The sequence below is a fragment of the Leptosomus discolor genome, chromosome 3, assembly GCF_034619465.1.
Source record: "Leptosomus discolor isolate bLepDis1 chromosome 3, bLepDis1.hap2, whole genome shotgun sequence".
Taxonomy (NCBI): Eukaryota; Metazoa; Chordata; class Aves; order Leptosomiformes; family Leptosomidae; genus Leptosomus; species Leptosomus discolor.
In genome coordinates, this window is record NC_141393.1 from 11703426 (window position 1) to 11725093 (window position 21668).

The 21668-nt window shown below is 41.9% G+C and overlaps 1 protein-coding gene across 1 annotated transcript in view; it reads right to left on the bottom strand.

The window, feature by feature from the left end:
- The window catches only part of KIF26A (kinesin family member 26A), a 103337-nt gene that overhangs the window by 37395 nt on the left and 44274 nt on the right, over window positions 1–21668 (bottom strand). Inside the window, 4 exon segments of the mRNA XM_086462853.1 lie at window positions 2717–2801; window positions 2804–2875; window positions 11968–11981; window positions 12105–12271. Coding sequence (XP_086318979.1) covers window positions 2717–2801; window positions 2804–2875; window positions 11968–11981; window positions 12105–12271 — 338 coding nt within the window.

Consider the following 21668-nt stretch of genomic DNA (forward strand, 5'->3'; position numbering starts at 1 on the left):
TTAAAAAACACCAAAGTGCAAATCTTCATGAGTGCTGGCTGTTACACTCCAACCAAAATTTTTTCTGCTCTCTCAAACCAGCAATTTCTGTGGTTGCTGCTACAAAATTGTCATGAATGATATCAGCTCCATATTGTCTTCAGCTTGCAGATTTAAGACACTTTTTCTGGCCAAAGAACATGGCTGCAGCAGCCAGGACTAGGGTTCAGGAACTGACTTTTTTAGATACATAAACCAGAATAACAGCTAGTCACCACAGCCTGCCACATACCATTTCCAGCTCTGTTCACTAATGATGTAAAACAAAGCAAGAGCAGATGAACATACTGCTGTACTTCCATACTCTCTGTTTACAATTGTACCATATGACAAACTGCTGAAAACCTGTATAGGTTAATCTTTAAGTAAGCAAGACTGTCAACACCTAATATAGAAATATGTCAGTTCCTGGGCTGCACATTGCATAGACAGCTACGCATTGAAAATACAGCTACCTGAATGCTGGCAAGATTTCCTCGCTCTGTTTCATGAACTAACTGAGCTAAAGCAGGCAGAACCGCATCAATCTAAGCACACTCCTTAGGCAAAAAAGTTGGACTTACTTGCCAGCGAGACACAGACTCATGAAACAGGTTAAGCAAAATACAATTATAGTCTTTTTTTTGTTCTATCAAGAAAAAGTAATAAAGACATTTTTTAAACTACAAAGTAATGAAACAGAAACAATAGTGCTAACTAGCCCTTCATTATTAAAGAAACTACTTAAATACTTCACTTAAAGTTTTGCCCTGTAATATCAGCTCCCGACATACAGAAAGAAGCCAGTATCAAAATTACTTACCAGGCAATAAATTATTTTTGTTACAAAGGATATTACACTCCATGCTATTTATCAAAAACAACCTGGTACAAAAAGGAAAAACATTCTGCTCATTCAGGCTGCTCCAGGGAAGAAACAGGCACATTTGCGAGTGGAAAGGATGAGAGATAAAATATAGCACATGGCTAACAAGGGTTCAACTGAACCACTAGATTCAAGCAAATATCAGACAGGAAAGAGAGGGACTGGACAAGGGGGAAATTCAGTATTTTCACATTCCTGATCACATGTAGCAGTCTGAATACAGTCTGAATACAAGTTAGCATCTGTGACTGTAAAGCCTCCTTTACCATAAAAGCTCTGGGGTAGGTTATGTTTCTGGGTCACCTTCCTTTGCCCCAACACACCATCCCCACACACATACCTTTCTCACCACTTCCAGCTCTCTCAGTTCCACATTTTAGTGCATATCTAGAAAATCCATAGAGGATCCATTCCCGCTTCAGCTGGGTTTTATTTCAGAAGCTTAGTCAAAGGCTTGACACCTATACTGCCAAGCAATCAACTTCTCAAGGGGGCATTTACTTATTCTGACTATTAGCAAGTGAAATGGTCACTGACAGCATTAAATGATGCAGTGGAAATCACTCAAGTACAAAAGTCATATGCCCACACAATGAGTATTTTTAAACAGAGGAAGGACATGTGTGCTTCTTAAAGCCCTGCATTCCTGTGATTTCAGAGCATGAGTTCTGAAACGATACTTCTCACAGGTATAACAGGCTGGAATTGCAGCACCATTTAAAATAGCACTTAGGAGGAAAATGTGAGTCACCATCCCTTAATGTGTTTAAAGGTCGTTTAGATGTGGTGCTGGGAGATATGGTTTAGGGGTGTACTTGGTACACTAGGGTTGATGGTTGGACTTGATGATCTCAAAGGTCTTTTCCAACCTGAATGGTTCTACGATTCTATGATTCTATGCATGTTCTTCTGTCACTGCAGATGGAGAGATTTGACTATTTCTGACACAAAGATGATAACTTCAAATTTCAGCAGAAATAAGCAACTCCTGAAGACCTGCTCGAGACACATTATCACAGAATATTCTGAAGCTTGCCCTGGACTCCAACTAGCTTCACTAATAACATTTAGATTAGATTCATTTTATGCTGATGAACTTCCACTGAGTCATTTCCTCTCAGTAAAAACTCCATAGGGCAGTGCTTCTTAACAGAAGTGAGCTCCACCACTGAGGACAGGAAAAGGCCAACAAAGCAGAAAGCAACCCCAAGAGCATCACTCTGTGATGACCAGCAAAGCAGCACTAACTGATGGTGAGTGAGGTACTGGCTAAGCTCTTTGAAATGTCCTGCCAAAAGAAGCATCTTCCATCCTCCAGCAGGAAGGATGAGGGAAGTTTTAGAAAGATAAATTTCATGCTATTTCACAGAGAATTTAAGAGTACCTTCAGAGTAATCCTGCAGTTGATCAAGCACTGCAGCAATAATGCTGGTGCATTATTTTGGCTTGACATTTCATTTTTGTTATAAATGATAAGGTGGGATGTCTTATTTTGCCACGAGCACAAGCAAGCGAAGCAGTCTAGCTCAGAATAGAGACAATGTCACTTGAAAATCCATCTGCCCTGCAAACCACACCCCGCACATTGTAAACTGAGTGTCAGAGTGATTGCAAGTCAGCCATGAGAACTAAATATTCAATTAACTTTCAGTCTGATTTTACTATTTCGCCTGCTAAGTCTGTCTGTCTTAACAAAATATTAAAATAGTTAAATACGTTATTGGAAGAGTCTGAAAGTCACTAATGAAGTTGCAAAACAGGTGCAAACTGTCAAATTACAGCCCCACAGGAAAGTCACCATTATCATTTTACCTATGGAATGCTCCATTCCCACTGCAGCAAAACCACCAACACAGCTGCCACTGCTGCCAAGCTGAGGAGCCCCAAATAACAGAGTAGAGCAAGCACTGGTGTTCATGAGACCAAGAACCAAAAAATGCAGGAGGGGTGGGGTGGGAGGCAGGAGAAGTGCTCTTGGGCACTAGGAAGGGCAGAAAGAAGGGATGAAGCCAAAGAGAAAAAGAGACTTCGGTAGCTAGACAACAGTGAGATTCCACATATTCAGGAAAACAGAATAATGAGGTGCATTCAGCTGTGGATGAATGAGAAAATATAGGAAGGATCATATGAAAAACCCTTAAATTAAGGGAGAAAATAACAAGTTCGGGAGAGCAGAACATCAGGGAGAGGACAAAGTAAGAAGAAATAACTGCACAACTCCAGTCAAGATTATCCATAAATACTTCAGGCTTTTCACTAGTTTAAAATCCCTTCCACTGACCATCATTTACCCCCACAAATAAATTCAAACTTGGGTGGCTCTGAAAGCACTGATTTTCCCCTCCAACATATCTGTGAGTACATCTGTTTTAAATTACTCTGCTTTGCTTTTCCTCCTGGGCATCGTGAATGTCTCAGAACACAGAGCTAATCCAAGACCCAACTGCTACAGTCACAGCAGTCTGAGCATCACCTAGAGAAGCTGAAAAAGTCACCGTGTCTCCAGGGGGGGCTGCCTGTGGTGCTCCAGAACCTCCTGTATCCAAGGCACTCAGGGTTGACAAAAATCAGCCCTCCCCAGGGGTGGCCCTACATTATAAGGATCTTTAAGGCACCTGGTCAGCAAGAAATACTGCAAGTGTTTTGTTGTGCCCCAATTTGCTACGAAGCTGGAGTAAAGACCTAGAACCTCATCACGAGATCCCCACATCACTAGTACTGTTTTTCCCCTCTTTCACTGTTTCCTCCTTTTCCTATTTTTTGCCAAGTTGGTAGGCTCCCTCCTTTCTTCATTTTGCCACCTCCAGCATAGCCCATCCTGCTCCCACACAACCTCTGTGGCCTGTGCTATCCAGGTAAGGCTTCTTCCAAACATCTCCCTGACACTGATGTCTTGCACAAGCTCTCCTTGTTTCATACCATGATCCCTGACCCCCTATACAGGGGAGCTTCGTATTCCAAGGCAATGACTCCTAGATGCTCAGTGCTGCTTCATCTGGTCAGCACCATCCTCTTTCTCAGCCAATTCCCTTTGAGGCACTCTCAAATCCTCACCACAGGCTCTCCACCTTGGCTGATCATTCAGTGCCTCCCCCCTCTAATTAGATAGGCATATCCTGATCACAGAGCTACTGGCCTTTGGGACATTTTCCATGCTTTCAGCAGTGCTGTAACTCAGCAGTATTGACATCCAAAACTCTACCTTCCTTCTCCTCTCAGCTCCTCCTCCCTTTGCTGAACTGCAGCTCTGCGTCTAATCTCTGTTTGCCCCGTCAGTCTCATAGTCATCACAGATGAGCTCTTCATAGCAGGGAGCCTGGCTTACCATATGCTGATAAAGCACTGTGTAAATGTATGATGCAGTATTAACAATGATACCAGTAATGATGTTCTGCTCTTAAATGTGCTGTCCTGAGAGCCATTTCTGTTTCCAAGAACAAAGCCTACTAAATTCAAGGCTTATCTTCTAATTCATCCTCTTTATGAGCTAACGCGAAATTGGATATACCTAAAGCATACATTGTTTTGTTTGTCCTTAATTATAGGCAGTATTATGCTGCCACAGCAACTAGAAAAGCTTAAGCTGCCCTAAGATGATACAAGATACTGTACAATGCTGCACACCCTACCCTGTCTCCTGCCCCTGCACAGCGTCATGCTATGCACAGGTCACATTTACTCTCCAGGGACAGCTAACAACCACATTCCAGCAGCCATGGCATGGCATCAGCAAGATGAGGCAAGCCCTTCTTCAGTGGCACCTGCTCTTACTCCATTTGCACATCTGCATGAGGGCTTTCTTGCTTTCCCCGGCTCCATGCAGAGAGGAAAAGGGGGCCAGAAAGGCATCCCCCTCTCGAGGACCATGCAATGGGGAGGACAGTGCAGGGACCAGGCTGCTCCAGCCCACTAGATTCAGAGGAGGGATTCATTAAGGGGAAGAGGCTAATTATATATCTGGCTCCCCTTGAAACAGCTGGATACTCACTTCATTTGCACATCTGTAGCTCTCCCCCAACCCACAGATTGCTCAGCCACCCTTCCTGACCAGCTTCGAACAGTGATCACATGGTAGCAAGAGAAACTGGGGCATTGCGGGGCATTTAACAAAGATAGGTTGAGGCACCAAGCAGCTGTTGAGCTACGTTAATGCCAATGAGCCATCACAGCCAGCCCTGCAGCTCCCGGGATACTGCTATGACACTGCAAAGACAGCACAAACCATGCATGGGTTTTGGATATATCTGCCAGCAAGGCAGTCTTAATTGGGAAGAGCTGGTACCCCACTTTCCTAGGTAATTAATTCAAATTTAATTTTCCCACATCACCTCATCACAGGATTTCTTGGGCATGGGTTATGCTTAATGAGGAAGCTTTAACAAAGGACTCCACTTCTTCCCTTGACCCATCATTCACCGAGAATTTACTACGGTTACCTGTAACTACAGCAAGCACTTTTGTTTCAACCTCACAGACTAGCTTAACTACCACAGGTCAGTACAAAAACTAACTCAGCATCCAGTGAGTCACGCATTTTCTTCACCTTTTGGTGAACTACTACTTATTCCTAACCCAGTTATCCCCTTTATCTGTCAAAGAGATTTAAATAGTGCCAGCTCTGCACAAAGCCAGGATACCAGTGCATCCCAGCAGCATACAGGGCAAAAGTTTACAGCAGTTAAATACAGAGAACTGGTGAACTACATTATGAGCTTGGCAGAAATATAATTCTTGCTTTTAACAGGACAGAGAATGATAGGCTGAAGTGACTTAGACAGAAATGTCTTAAACGTGGCAACTTAAAAAAAGTATTTTTCATTTTTTTGTGCTTTTTACCCTGCATTAAATTCTGAAAGTACTGATAGTCATGGAATAATCAGGTTTAACAGGTTAGCAGTAATATATGCCTCAAGTGTTCCTAATACATCATAATCTTCTTTCACAGAATTTGCATTACTGTCAAACTGAACTACCGATTTTCAGTTGATGCTTTTAACATGTTTCTATGGTTACTTTCCAAGGTTGCATCATAGAAGCCTGAACAGCAGTTCAGAAAGACAAATGGCATTTTGCATCCTTCACCATACTAAATAATTTATGAAAGTTAAGGCATCCTCATGGAAAAAAAAAAAAAACATAAAAGAATAGGTTCTGAGGTTATTTTCTCAGCAATAGTTTGAAGCACAGCAAAATCAATATCTCTACAAAAGCCTTCAAGAACTAGACTATTTGACTAATGTTCCATATGGTACAAAACGCTAAGGAACACATTCTACGTTTAGATCTATATGCACAAGCCTACATGAACTGCATGAATGGACCTTAAAGCAGAATATGTAGACATCTAATTTGCTGCTGTCAACTTCATCTTTTAAATCAGGCACTAGGCATTGTCTCAAAAAGTATTCTGAATGTAAAAAACGCAAAATTAAAGCTGAAAAAAATGAAGTAAAAATGGTAATGACAGCCTTTATTATTTCCATCATTTTTCATTCAAAGCCACGCAGATTTCATCTGTCCCCAAAACATTACAAATTTTCAGCAGTGTAATGAAAGCTTGTACACAAAATATCTGAATTCTCTGCCTACTGCTACACTAGATCAGAGTTTATTGGAACTAATTGATGTGTCTGAGGCTTGGAACAAAAACACATTAGTCATTTAGTGGTTGTGCTAATATTGCTATGCCTTTCCTGCAGTTTCATTAGATACAGACTGCTCCAATACCCTAATCATATGCTCAGTCACAGCACAATCAGTACACAGAGTACTGACAAGCTGTCCCACCATGCCTAAAGCTGATAAGGTGTCTGCTCTATGAGTAACCTCAATTATTGACTATATTTTATGGTCAATCTAATGACCAAATGCTTATCAGCTAACCATCAGGTGCCTGTAATAGGATAGTGACCCTTAGTTTATATGTACCATTACTGCTTATTAGTGAATAATTAGATTCTTTAATCCACTACTCACAGGCATTAAAATATGACAGAATATCCCGAATCTAGAAAAAGACAACTGTGTTTATTTTAACTCTTAAGACGTTCAATTACATTACTCAGAGATTGTATGTTATATCTTGTTAAGAAAAGCTACTTGTAAAAAGGATATCATGTGTAATGTTTTATATCCTGTCTAAATTGACACAGCTTTCCCAAACATCCAGGAACAGGACAAGAGTGGAAAGATAATGGGTGTGATTCACCACTACGATTTTCCAGATTTATTAACTTAAATGGTTTTAACCTAGCAAAGGCCAGCAACACTGCTAATAATTTCAAAACCTGAAAACTAGTGAGTGCACAGTGAATGCTAGGTTTGAAAGACTAATTCTTCAAAAGCAGGCAGATGCAAGCAAAAGTAGCTGCAACTATACCACTATTTCCTTGCTTCAAAGGCAGCAGTCCCACAGCAGCAAGAGCAATCTTGTGACCAAACCAGTTTGAAAAGATGTGAAAGCAACTCACCATCACAAGATTGAAATTTAAGAAGGGAGACTTTAATACACTTTGTCTTCTGCTCAGCACTGCTCAGGGTTGCTTGTTTTTATAAATATGTTTTTCTAAACAGCTTTGATTCCTCCTAGCTGTCCTGTTACTACTCAAACCTTCCTTCCAGCTCGCCCTTTCACACCAAGGCCAGACACCCATGTTCTCACTGAAAACACTGCACCCCTACCCAGCATCACCAGCAGTGCTGCCACCACTGTCACCAGCCACCAACAGGTGGAAACGGCACATTGATGGTGATGGCTTTGATTTCTCGGGGGCCTTGATTCTCCTCCCAAGTGAAGGGTATTTTCTTTTTTGGCAGATAGCCCATTAATCTCTTCCCAAGTGCATGCCCACTCTCCTCCTCTTCCTCTCTGCCCTTCTCCTGTCTCTTCTTGGAAAGACCATTTCCTCTCTTCCCCAGGTGTCTGGGTGACAAAAAACCCAACAGCTTATACAGCTTTATACCACAATATGCCAATATTTACTTAGTTGAAAGCACAGCCCACAGAAGGGTCCTACAACTCTCACATATTTTCAGTCAGTAATAAAGTTTGTTCAGGTTCCGTACACAAAAAAAAAAGCCACCCTGGTAACAGGTATAAAGTGTGGAGCACTAAGGAAGGTGCAGCTCATGCCACAACAAGGGACAAAGCCCAGCTGCGTTCTTCTTAAATCTGAAGAATGCAAAATTAAACTTCTCCTCCTGCATTGTAAGGGTAAACTAGGAGCCCCTTCACAGCCATCCATGCTCACGAGCTGTGCTTTTTGCTCTGGCTTTCTTATTGTCAGTGACCTACTCAGAAGTTGCATTTTCTGCTAAATCCTCTGGTCCTTCAGTAACGTGACCATTGAGTAATGTCTGGCAATTTGCTTGTGTGACACAGTCAGATGTTAATCAAAGCTTTCCTCCTTGTATGACAGATCAGAGTGAGGAAAAAAGCTTAAAACTGATTTAATTTCTTAATACGCTTCTGTCTGCTGGCTCTAGTATTTGGCTTTGATTTTGAATACTTAGCACTTCCATGCTAGACACTCTGCATTTCTAGGTAATGAATAAAATACTATTTTTTTAAAAGCAGAACATAATTAAGCTTGGAGAAATTAAATATGATATTCAAATGAGAAAGAGCTTTGGATGAATATGCAGATTTGGGCTGCACATATGCTCGACAAAATCAATGCATTCACTGCAAAGACTATCTTAAAGATACTCATTTTAACCACAGGTACCTCTTATCACCAGGTAAATGTTTTGCTGCAGCTTTTAGTTATTATTTTCCAGGTGAGGACATGAACTCTCTGCACAGTCCTGAGTTTGTGACCTTACAAACACAAAGCTATGACTCACTGAGGAACAAGCTGGAGTAAAAAACAAACCAACCAATCAACCAACAAAACCTGCACAGACCTCCTCCCTTCCCAGGCACAAGAGAGCCCACAAGCAAGAGTCAAAGGGTGTTATTTCACTGAACAGAGACTCTAGCCTTAACGTGAAAAAGCCATTTATTTGCTGCCAGGAAACCATGCCACAGCCTAAAAGCTAATTGTGCTAGGACCTGTAGAAACACAGTTAATGCTATTTCATGAAGAACAAGACTGGAATCCTTTATTCATGTGAAAAAAATCTGCATCTAGTGTTGTTGCTGCAAAGAAAATCACAGATGCAGTTTCCATGAGCACCCTATGAAGGCTCTGTCTTCCAAAGTAACTAACCCTGCACCCCAATACACTGAGTGTTAACATACATGCATATTTTCGCCTAGCTGCTTTGTTTCTATGACAAAACAGCCCTTTTCCCAAAATAAAGTCCCAAACACAGCCCCTTTTACAAAAGGACTCCCGTAAAAAGATGGAAGTACTCAGTAGACCAAAGGGAGGACAATGTTTGGAAAAAAAATATATGTGTGTGTGATTATCAATAAATTAATTGCATTTATTCCAGTAGAGAACAAGGAACAAAATGTGCCAGGCTCTGCATAACGCATGTAACACACTGGCCCTGCTATGAAGTTCAGAATCTAAGTGGCTGAGAGAAACATAGTAAGGAAAGAATTAGCAAATTTAATGAATAGGGACTACAGCGTAACACTAGTGCTATGACTTCTCTTTCATCTCTAGGTGCTTGCTGAGAGAGGATTAGCTAAACAGAGAGATGAAGGACAGAGAAGTGGATGCTGCTGCAAAGCATTCAAGGCAGGGATGACCTTCTTCCTCGAGATGCTCAAGGCTGGATGGTGCAAAGGGAAAGAGGAAATGGGACTGGAAAGGCTAGAGCACAGAAGCCTGGTATCCCATCAGTATTGAACAAAACCAGCCAAAACTGTTGATATCCCAATACTTGTGGTCCTTGGATAGGCTGCTTCCACCCTGGTTTCTGCCAGGATGAGTCATCCTTGAAGATTTCCTCCTCTTCCTCTCCCCTCTTGCCGAGGACTGCATGGCTCGAGGGTGGGAGGAAGACCCAGCAAGGAAACTTTGATCCATAAGGTCTCAATGGCAGGACCAGTCAGAAGAGAAGGAGCAGTGGGAGAGGGAGACTCTCCTGAGGTTAATACAGACGGTGGTGGAGCAGCCTGGCCAGGACTATGCAACAGTTGCCACCTGAGGACCTGCTCAACATATTTATGACCACCAGGGATCAATAACGGATCTCTCTCCACCAGCCTTTGTGAGAGTGTCTGCGTTTCAATTTGTGGTTTTAATCACAGTCATAACTGAACTTGTTTCTTGCATGCTTGCTTTCAGAGAACCCAGGATTCTTAGATGGGCTCTGGAGTACTGAGACGTGAATGCTGAAATGCATTAACCAGCAGCATGATGAAAGATCATTAAAATCCTACAAAACTAATTCAGATAACTGATAACTGTTAAAGGAAAAATTTATTTCTCACTTAAGTCTCTCTCTCCAGCAACAACCACAGAAAAAGAGACAGAAGTGCTTTCTGCAAAAAAATTTCAACCAGCCCTGTTCTTTGGTTAAAAAAGAGAATCAGTTTTGAACAGAGGAAACCTGGGTAGGGAATAAGCAATGTACTAATGGGTTTTAAAATGTTTTAGCTAGCACATAGCTGCTAAAGCTATAAAACTCCGATTCACTGAAGGCAAAGGCAGATTCATGAGAAGCAATTAGGGCCTGATCCAACATACAATGATGTCATTTGCCGTCTTGTTGCTGACTTCAAGAATCTTTGAATCAAGCCAATAACAATCATTAGTAAGGATCTGTTGCTTTACACTAAAACTGGAACTGAGTTTTGCTGACCAGTGTCAGAAGCATCACTGGGAGAAAAAATTTGGGGTCTTATTTCAGATTATTAGGCACAGATTTCTTTCAGCTCCAAGGAGGGTATTTTATTTTATTGACTCCCCAGTGAAAGTGACAGTCTTTACATTTGCTTATGACATACAGATTCACACAGAAATAAAACTAAAGTAGATTAAGCTAAATCACACTGTTCATGCCCACAATATGAAATAGAGTAATGAAAGCTGTGCTGCTGTCCAGTTTATGTATATTGGAGACGATTCAACTGTCCTTATTTAGGTAACTAAACAAGAAAAGAGATGTCTGAGCTTTTCCCCTTATCCTTCCTCTCCACTCCCACTGATTACAGACATCTGTCTTAAAATTAAACAAATCATCCTCTGTAAGCAACCATCTCTGCATCGACTTTAAACGTGCAGCACTTAGCACAGAGACAAAACACTAACTTACATACCCCACTCTTGAGGCAGTCATTTCCCAATCTCTTGTGTACAGACAGACTGTGATACATAGGCACATAATGCTTAAGACTTATCGTACTATGTTCTTCTAAAAAACAGGACTTGGGAAGTTGAGCTCCTTCTGAGGTCAGATTGTAACTTACAGTAAACATGGTTTACTCAATGGTGCAAAACATTTTAAAGATCAAGGAAAAGGAAACAATACAATTATCATCGTGATTACATGATAAGAAGGATCCTCAGTGCATAAATTTTACTTTAATACCATTCACAGACATACATTTTTCAATATTGTCTCAAAACATGTTCAGTTCTGAATTAAAAAAGGAGTTTGGAATGCAAGTACAAAGCCCTGAATTTTGTTGTTTTAAATACCATCTGCTTGACAGCATATTGCATTTAATCAACATTGCTAATTACAACAAATATTTCACAAACAAAACTAACATATCATTTTTGTTGTAAGACCCAAGAACGGAAAAAAAAAGATTGTTCTGGGCTACTGCTAAAAAAAAAGAATGTCTTAAACTGTTTTAACTGTTGTTACCAACTATGCAAAAACTTTTATTTGCACACATAGGCCATGCTACTGAACAAAAGTCTAACTTTTTTTATGTAGATCTGAGTGAAAAAACCTTGTTACTTCAGCTTCTGCTCCAAGGAACCTACAGAATAACAGACCTGCTACAGGTGGAAATGGCCATTAAGGACTAGACAAAGACCAACCCATATTTTATTGGGTTTTGGTCAATAGGGGTTCCTGCTCAGGTCTCCAGAGAGATAAACAGGGTGTCACCATCACATCCCTGCTCGCCAGTGGCAGTGGAAAGCCACAGTCACAACCATGTGACGAACTCCACCTCTCAGCAATCAGCACCACACGCTACACCTTCTACACATGGCAAAGACTCAACAGCATTTCACAACCTTTTGAAGACCCATCAGCAGTTACAGGAACCAGAAAGCTGAAAAACTACCTTATGAAGAACGAAGCTGCAGCTGAGGTACCTGCCGAGACCGCAGCTGGAGCAACCAGGCTCTGGGAGGCTACTGAGCCACCTGCTCCTGTGGGGTCGGAGTTGTTCTGCCCTGAGCTGATCTGAACATTGGGACCATCTCGGCCACTTTCTGGTGCTGTTTCTGCCTGAAAAAAATAAAAGCACATATACAGGTTAATACACTTGCTGAATGGCCATGACAGGAAGAAATCTCATGCAACACTTCCAAAGAGTGTCTTTGCAAGGGAGAATGCTGAGGAGCGGTACAGCTGGACAAGCATATTGCAGTAGGTCCTGCAACAGAGAAAGTAAAAACCGTGACCATAGCAGATGATCAGAAAGACACAGAGACCCTTTGTGATGAGTAATGCACAATTAAATAGTTTGACAGGCATGAAGAAATGGAAAACAATAAGCAGAACCCTTTTGTTTTACAGTGCTATTTGGGAGTCATCAGAACTGTTTATCTGGTTCAGTTGTAACTGTCAGGAATTATTTCTCAGTGGCACATCATCTACAAGACCTACCTGCTTAAGAGGAACTAACCAAACAGTCAGATCTTTGCAACATGTTTCCACACGAATAATCCCAAGAACTTAATAAAAAAAATACGATTTTTTGAAAGATATATACAGCCCTGCTTTTCAGCATTATTTATCTTAGCAGCACAAGTGCACAGCATTTGTTTTCTCCTGCAAACCATCCCAGTGGAAGAACAGGAGTGACCGGAGATGCATCTTCTTCAGCATAATGCACCTGCAGTATCTAAGACAGAGTTTGGAGGGGGGAGACTGTTTTGGGATTTTGCCAAAATATCAGACATCCGTATTGTGAAATTGTGTCATGTCAATATCTTCACATTTAGGCCACCAACTCTCTCAGTACCAAGTTCAGTTAGCCCCATCAGTCAAATGCTCATTGACAGTGCTGGGAAGGCCTCCTTTTCAGAAGAACCTGCTCTGTGTCTAGGAGTACTGAAGATTTAATTAAAGATGACACCACAATAAATATTTGTCAAAAGAGTTAATTGCTTCATGTATGATAATATATGATGTTTCTGTCATCTGAAATACTACTTTGACATTTCCAACTAATTAGCTAAAATAAATTCCAGAAAAGGAGACAGCCTTGTAATGAAGCACAAACGCAATTAAGTACTTCCTGGGATGCCACCAAATTTCAAATTTTGTGCTGCCATAGATCATGCTTTACAACTACAGATATGCAGACATGGTAATAGGGCCTTCCCAGTTACATACACACCCTCAATTTTCTCATACACTGACAACCCAAACAGAATTTTTCTCATGAGAACTGAGGCAACCCAGTTATTAGTTACCAAGTAAAAGAAAACTGCCAGCCGAGTAGTGCTCAACTGGTGCATGAAAGGCCGTCTGGAGTTTCATCTGGACTCATTCCCATAGGTTGAGTGCTGAATTCCCAGTTCCCAGCAAAGTCAACAACAAGAAAGTGCACCCAGCAATTTTGAAGGTCTGTTCTTTAAAGATTAATACTATTATCAGTATTATGGAGTGGCTGACATGCTTTACCATAGACTGCTACAGAAAAAAGTACTTCTATAGAGCTCACCTAAGAGAGCTGAGGCTGAGACACAGAAGAATATTCACGCAGATTAACTTAACCCTCGCGAAGTTACTCACACTAGAAGGCTAACTGGAAACTCTGAATAACCCTCTGCAAAACCCTTCACTTTGTAATAAGAGGTCTCATGAGATCAGATTTCTTAGTGATGCAGGCAGAAAGGCAGAGACCAAGCACTACTAGAGATCAAGACTGGCACAAAGAAATGGTATGCCAGGAACACACGTTTAAAAAAGGGAGTCTGCCTAGCCCATCCACAATCTACTGGCAATGACAGCCAGGAACGGAGATGCTGGGAAAAGGATCAGAGTCACTCATGTGGATAATTGCTTAAAACTAAGTGATGGAGTAATGAAGACCTTGAGGTGGTCAATAGAGCAGGTACTTGACCATTGAATTGAAGCAACAAATGCGTGGTCTTGACCTATACCAGTCACAGAAAGTATATCGCATGGGGAAAAACACACAGACTGGGAAAAATCCAATGTGATGTCTGAACTTCTGGGTTACACGAGCTGACACAAGGTGCTAATAATAAGTCGAGCTTACTATGGACTTAGCAATTTACAGACTAAGAAATCTTCACCAGAAACTCTGGAGCCAGTATGTGGGGCTTACAAACTGGCACATCAGGGGGCTGCCATGAACAGCATGTCAGCGGCATGATGACCAGCAAGAGAGTGAAACCTGACCAGCAACCACTGGCAGGCCAACATCAGTGTTTGAATGCTCCCCTACATTCTGCCAGGAAGACAACCTTAACCCTCTGTCACATGAGCTATTGCCTCAGTTTAAAAATTACAAGGTCAAGATGAATTCCCAATAAATATTTTTCCATTCACTTTCAACAGGTGCTATATTAGACAACAGGACTTTGAAACAAAGAAAATCATGTTTAAGCAGAATTCTGAAAAAAGAAGGCAGAAGCAGCAACGTGTTTCTAATCAATCGTAATGTAACATGCATAATATAAATGATAGCATAATCTAAAGCTAAATAAGAAATCTGTAGAGTTAGCATGAAACTTCTGTGACTTTTACAGCAAAGTGTAACAGATTTTTAAGAACTGACTGGAATCTCTTAACTGCATCAATTCCTGTAAAAGCTATTCACACTTAACAAAAATATGAACAACATGTAACATGCATTCCTTTTTCACCGCTTTTTTATTTCTATGAGAACTTAGAAGCCTACATTTCTAAGAGATCAATGATTGTGGACATATCAGGCACCTAACTTGAAATATCCAGCCAAATCAAACCTGCTATTTCAGATACTGATGGTCAATATACTTTCCAAAACAGCACATCTAAGACAGATGTCTGTAAATTTCCATTCCCACATTAGACACTTTCAAAAACTCAAACTGTAATTTCTGGGTAAATTTGGAAGTTTTATTCTCAGTTCCATGTGTGCAGGAAAGGAGGGTAAGGGGAAGCCATGGAGAAGGCACTGATTCTTGTGAAGGGGGAAAAAGTGGAGTAAGACATGCAAGGTAAGATCATCAGAAGACTAGTGCAGAAGAAACCTCATATCTTTTTCAAGTCTTCAATTACCCAATTAGTATTCTTAAACACAGAGGTAACACCAGTTTGGCTGCATGGTGAGAAGATGAAAAAGCACAAAACAAGTTCTGCCAAGTTTAGGATTCATTTCAAGGACTGCTTGCAGCACCCAAAGTGACAGGATTTTCCAGCACAACTACGTTCAACTCTCCCTGAGACAGCTGCATCTCTCAGCTGATGAGGAGGGCTCAGGTATGATGAAATTTGTCAGGTCCGAGTCATTTGCCCTGAGGCAGGAAAACTAAAGTAATGGGACCCTCCTGGGCACTCTGGTTTGTCACACCTGGGTTTTGGCTTGCGTGGCTTACAGCTGCTGAAGCGGTATGAGTAAGATAAAGGGGCTTTGTTTTTAAACTAAATGCAGAAATTACTTCCTGTGCCTCCTTCACCTCAACCCATGCTCTTCTGGGGACTGCATGTGGAAAATATAATTCTCTAGAGGAACGGGAGCAACTTTGCATGACTTTAAGCACACAAGTCTGTACAGAGAGAAGACTCCAGTCTGCAGCTGAGAGGGAACTGTTCTTCACCGTTTACTAAATTTTCATAAATCACTCATGATCAAACACAGAAATCACAACCTTGTCACTATAAAATGTTACTGCACTGAATATTTAAAGTGTCATAGGCTTCTGAAACCAGAGATTAATGTTTGTTTTAATTTTCTAAGAAAATGTTTGCCAGACAAAAGCCATTAACCCTCTGGAAACCAGCTAATCCTCTAAGGAAGGATTTCCTGCTCTATAGGACCCATTCTCTCTACTCTCTCCAAAGCCACATGAAAACTGGTACCAGTTAGAGCGCACCAAGAAAACACTTGAAAATATCACATCAGGCATTTTGCCTGTGCAGGAATGACCAATGTCTCAGTGCTTTATTATCGATGCCTGAGTCATGGACGGGAGGGTTTTGGTACCAGGTCCCAGCACCTGTCCTGAGGGCATGGGAGCAGAGCTAGACATGCTGTATTTTGGCTGGCAACATCCACACACATAGCTGAGGTTGGCAGGGCCACAACAAGCAATGACAGAATGAGTTTTTCCCAGTTAAGATGGCCAAAGGCTGGGGGAGAGGGCAGGAAGAGACAGAGGCAACCTGACATCCTCAGGCTGTGGAGTTGTGCTGGGCAAAGCAGGGGCATCCCCTGCCCTGTCCCCAGTTCCCAGCATACAAGTTCCCTGCCATGACCAGATGGCAGGAAACATCTGCCCAAGTTTAAACAAGTCCAAAATTATACTGTAGAGAAGTTGGCCATAGCTTAAATTTCCAGGTACACAGTACACTGTCAGGCCATTATCATCTGAAGGGTAATTACAACCTTAACAAGCTCTTTACAAGTTTGAACTGCAAAGCCAAAAAATAAGCCATAATGTTTCCAGTTTCCTGAGTATTTCCATTCTCTGGATATTGACCTTTGTTCAGGGATCTAAAAAAGCCAATCTTTTTTGGATGCCACTTTGTCTCTGTAACGCGTGCAAAATATGTGCCTGGCAACAGGCAAGAAAAACATGGGGATACAAAAATCTACAGAAAAATAGATCAATCCCGGGACGGTACTGTCCTGGTAAAAGAAAACCAGGAGGTTGGATAGAGCTGCAAAAGAAAGTAACTAGATATGATGTCTAAATGTAAGTATCAAGAACAGATTCACAAAAGAGGGAAAGGAGAAAAATTGCAAAGCATTGAGTCTGACACACATCTGTGTAATCAAGAGTCAGAACTCAGTGTAATTTATTTTATTTAAAAAAAATTGGTCCCATAATGAAAGCATTCACCAGGGTTTCAACAGTACATTGCAGGCAAAGCTCTAGCAATATCAAGCCTGAGTCTGTACTGGGGCTTTTTTTTTTTTTCTTAAGTTGTTTTTACCCCTTTCTGACTAGCAGGCAGACATACAGAATTTGGAGTATTTGCTTTAAATTACTATTTTCCCCTTTCAGACTAGAACATCACAGCCAATTAAATCATAAAAACTACTTGATCTCATGATTTTGTAATACATTAAATATACTGTTTGTATATGATAAAACTATAATTTTCCCCCTAAATGATTCAAGCTAAGATTCTTATGACCTAATATCCTAACTGGAACAAATGTGACGTAAATCTCTATCTGGATAATGCTCATACTATAAACCCTTCTTTCCCGTAAGCGTGGATAAGTCCTGCGTATATCTTCTATGTGAAATGTCGCTTCCTGACTGACCAGCATTACATAAAGTTAACAGTGCAGCATATGCCAGGTTTAAGTGAAACGTGTTCTGGATAAACTTTTTACTGCCATTTGACGATGTTTCTGCCAAGGCTCATTATAAAATAACTAGGGCATTTTATAACTACAATACACTACTGTAGTCATTTTATAACCTGCAGCTGAGATGTGGTAACAAGAATGCCTAAACCTGTAGTTTCAGAGTTTTACGTGCATCTCGTGTCCAACGTAAATCAAATGCAGAGCACAATATCCCTTCCCCCAAAACAGGGTTTTAGCTACAAGAGTTGCTAATGCCTGGCTTATCATTGGTCTCTGAAGGTGAGGTAGAAGGAGGAAAACTCACAGAGAAGTAGAATTAAATAGAAATAAGAGGGCCTGTCTGCTGTCACAGACTGGAAAGTAATATAAGAGACCCAAAGGCAACCTTGAGGCCCTTGCTTTTTGGATTAGTATCTGTGTTACTAAGACAGGTTAAAGGTTTGGGTCTTCACCACCAGAAATCACTAGCAGTCTGTGCTTCACACACAAAAAGGACCTCATCCTTCAACTGCAGGGCACATGTACCCAGCTGCATCCAGAGCTGGTGCCCTTGGCAGTACAGGGATGAAGAAACAGCAGCTTGTTCCCCTCTGACCAAGAGCTCTTGATCTCGGTCTGACTCAGATCTCTCCTAAACCACGCTCCTTGAGAAATTTATTAAGGTCTGGGGCAGGCCTTGGGCAGGCCTCCTTCGTCTACAAAAAGCCTGTTCCTTCCTTCAGCCTGCTCATGTTCTCAGGCTAGAAGGTCTCTGCAGCCAGGGCTCTGGTAGCACAAAGATGCCACCAGGCAGTGATGGACCAATTACTTCACATTTCAGCCACTCAAGACACTGGTACCAAAAGAGGCAGCAAGCAATGACCTTTCTTTCCTTCTTCACAGCTAGCTGACCATCAGTCACACAAACTTCGCTCTCCTATCACATGTAAACCCACCAACCTGGAAAGTCAGGAGAACACGAAAAAGGGCTATCAAGAAGGACATAGATCCTCCTGCACATGAACACAGATTGGGACCTTCCACATGCAGCGTATTTAAGACAGCCAGGCTAAAGGAACTGTTTCTTCTAATGCCTCCAGGCAAGCATCAGAGCCCTCCCTGCTGACATGTATTACAATAGTTACAGCCTCCAAAGCCAAAAAATATAGCTGTGTACTGCTCAGGGTGTTTTAATTTACCATTGTGGTCAAAATAAAAAAATGAACTGTTTATTCAAGTGGACAAATATACAGTTGAATCTCTGGTTTTTTGTCAGAGGTTGATATGAGCAAGTGAAGGAATTCATTAACAAGTCATAATAATGCAAATTTCTGTCAGCTTAAGACTGGGTTTCCTACAAGAAGACCAATGCTTTTCCATTAGGACTGACTTCCATAGGCCAGATGTGTCTCTAACAGTAGCAAAACACAGGACAAGCACAGAACTTTGAATCAGGAGAACTTGTGTCACCTTCCTGACTCCACAACAAAATCTCTCAATGACTTTAGGCCACTCAACCAAAATCTCACCATGCACTGATTACTCTCTATTCAGCAAAACGGAATAACCAAGTTCCCAAGAACTACAGGTCTTACAATTTTATTATAATCATTATATTGTTATAATGATCGACATACCATGTCAGCAAATAAAGGCAAAGGTGGACGGAGACTGTCATACCTAATTTCTATTTCAATCATGCTTGAACTGCTTGTATATTAGATGTAACTGCTTTAAAGATAACATCCCTTGGGATGAATTTGCCTGACAGCTACCACATGCAAGGCACCCATTGACGAGTATCTCACTTGAAGAGGTACAAGCCCTCATTATCTGAAGGGAAAACCGGGTCTTTACTACGCCCAAATCTGGAGAACAAGATTCAGCTACAGGCAAGCTCATAAAGCAGCATCAAGTTCGCAAACACAGGGACAGCTCTGACTATGTGATCACTGTTGAAGGACAGCAAGGTCCCACATTAGGGATGGAGCTGGGCAGATGATGCTCTTTTTTTTCTTGTGACTGTTCCCTGCTGACCTGTTTACTCCCCATGTGGGAACCATGTAACCCAGATGCACAGAGTCATGATTCACCATGACTAGAGTGAAAACTTAAGCCTATAGATGTCCCAAAGCTCTTTCAAGTAGCCAAATGCCACAACACTAATGAGGAACTCCCAAAGAACTTCCCAAATGTGAGTGGGCAAACAAGTGTCAGGTGAGATTTGACATAGTAAGTTTGCAGACAACACCAAGTTAGGTGGGAGTGTTTATCTGCTCAAGGGTAGGAAGGCTCCACAGAGGGATTTGAACAGGCTGGATCAATGGGCTCAAGACAACTGTATGAGCTTCAACAAGGTCAAGTGCCGAGTCCTGCACTTGGGTCACAACAACCCCATGCAATGCTACAGGCTTGGGGAAGAGTGGCTGGAAAGCTGCCCAGCAGAAAAGGACCTGGGGGTACTGATTGACAACTGTCTGAATATGAGTCAGCAGCGTGCCCAGCTGGCCAAAAAAGCCAATGGCATCCTGGCTTGTATTAGGAATAGTGTGGCCAGCAGGAGTAGTGAGTCCCCCTCTACTTGGCATTGGTGAGGCCACACCTAGAGTACTGTGTGCAGTTTTGGGCACCTCAATACAAGAAAGACATTGAGGTGCTGGAGAGAGTGCAGAGAAGGGCAACAAAGCTGGTGAAAGGCCTAGAGAATAAGTCTTACGAAGAGCGGTTGAAGGAGCTGGAGCTGTTTAGTCTGGAGAAGAGGAGGCTGAGGGGAGACTACTGCTCTCTACAACTACCTGAGAGGACATTGTAGAGAGGTAGGTGCTGGTCTCTTCTCACAGGTAATTAACGATAGAACAAGAGGAAACGTACTCAAGCTGCACCAGTGTAGATTTAGGCTTGACATTAGGAAAAATTATTTTACTGAAAGGGTTGTCAAACACTGGAATAGGCTGCCCAGGGAGGTGTTTGAGTCACCATCCCTTAATGTTTTTAAAGGTCAGTTAGATGTGGTTTAGGGGTGTACTTGGTACAGTAGGGTTGGTGGTTGGACTTGTTGATCTCAAAGGTCTTTTCCAACCTGAATGATTCTACGATTCTATGATAGACAAGACCATGCATTTAGGGAAAAACAAATAACTCCTAAATGATACTGAACTCAAAACCTGCAGTTACACCTTGAAAGATCTACGGGTCATTGACAGTTCCTCTGAAATCAAGATGTAGCAGCAGCCAGAAAAACCATAAAACAAATTTTGGACATCACAAGGCAGGGCACAAAGAACAAGGAGGGTGTCTGCACATTGAGTGCCAGGTGCAGTCCTGGTCCTGCATCTCAAGACAGGGGTAATGGAATAAAGGAAATGACAGAGACAAGCAACTAAACCATCAAGAAGATGGAGCAGCTGCCTCAGGAGGAGAGACAAAAGAAGCCGTGACTGTCGTTTGGAGAGGGGAAGGCTGAGGGGGGCCTGACTGAGTTTTACAAAGTCATGGAGGTGGTGGATAAACTGAAGGAGAGTACTTCTTTGCACTGGGATAGGTGAACTCGTGGAACCTGCTGGCACAGGAGGCTGTGGAGGCAGAGAGTGTCAGTAGGGTCAAAGAGGGATTAAATAAATTGCTGGACAGCAGGTCCATAGACAGATACTAAAGGGAACAGACAGTGATGTGTCCCTGAGATTTCCCCAACTATACAGGCTGGGGAGTATAAGCTGACTGCAGAAAGCAGCCAAGCTCCACAGTGCTCTCTAAACACGATTTCTACCTCCACTGCTGGAGACAGCCCTGGGCTAGACAGGCTGCAGCTGAGACCCAGTAGGGTATTTCTAATCATAGAATCATAGAACAGTTGCGGTTGGAAGAGATCTTTAAGATCATCGAGTCCAACCTTTGTTCTAGCTGTATCAACACCACTAAACCATGTCCCTAAGTACAACATCTACCCATCTCTCAAACACCTCCAGGGATGGTGACTCCACCACGTCCCTGGGCAGGCTGTTCCAATGACTGACAACCCTTTCAGTAAAGAAATTCTTCCTAATATCCAGCCTGAACCTCCCCTGGTGCAGCTTAAGGCCATTTCCCCTTGTTCTATCACTTGTTACTAGGGAGAAGAGACCGACCCCCACCTCGCTACAACTT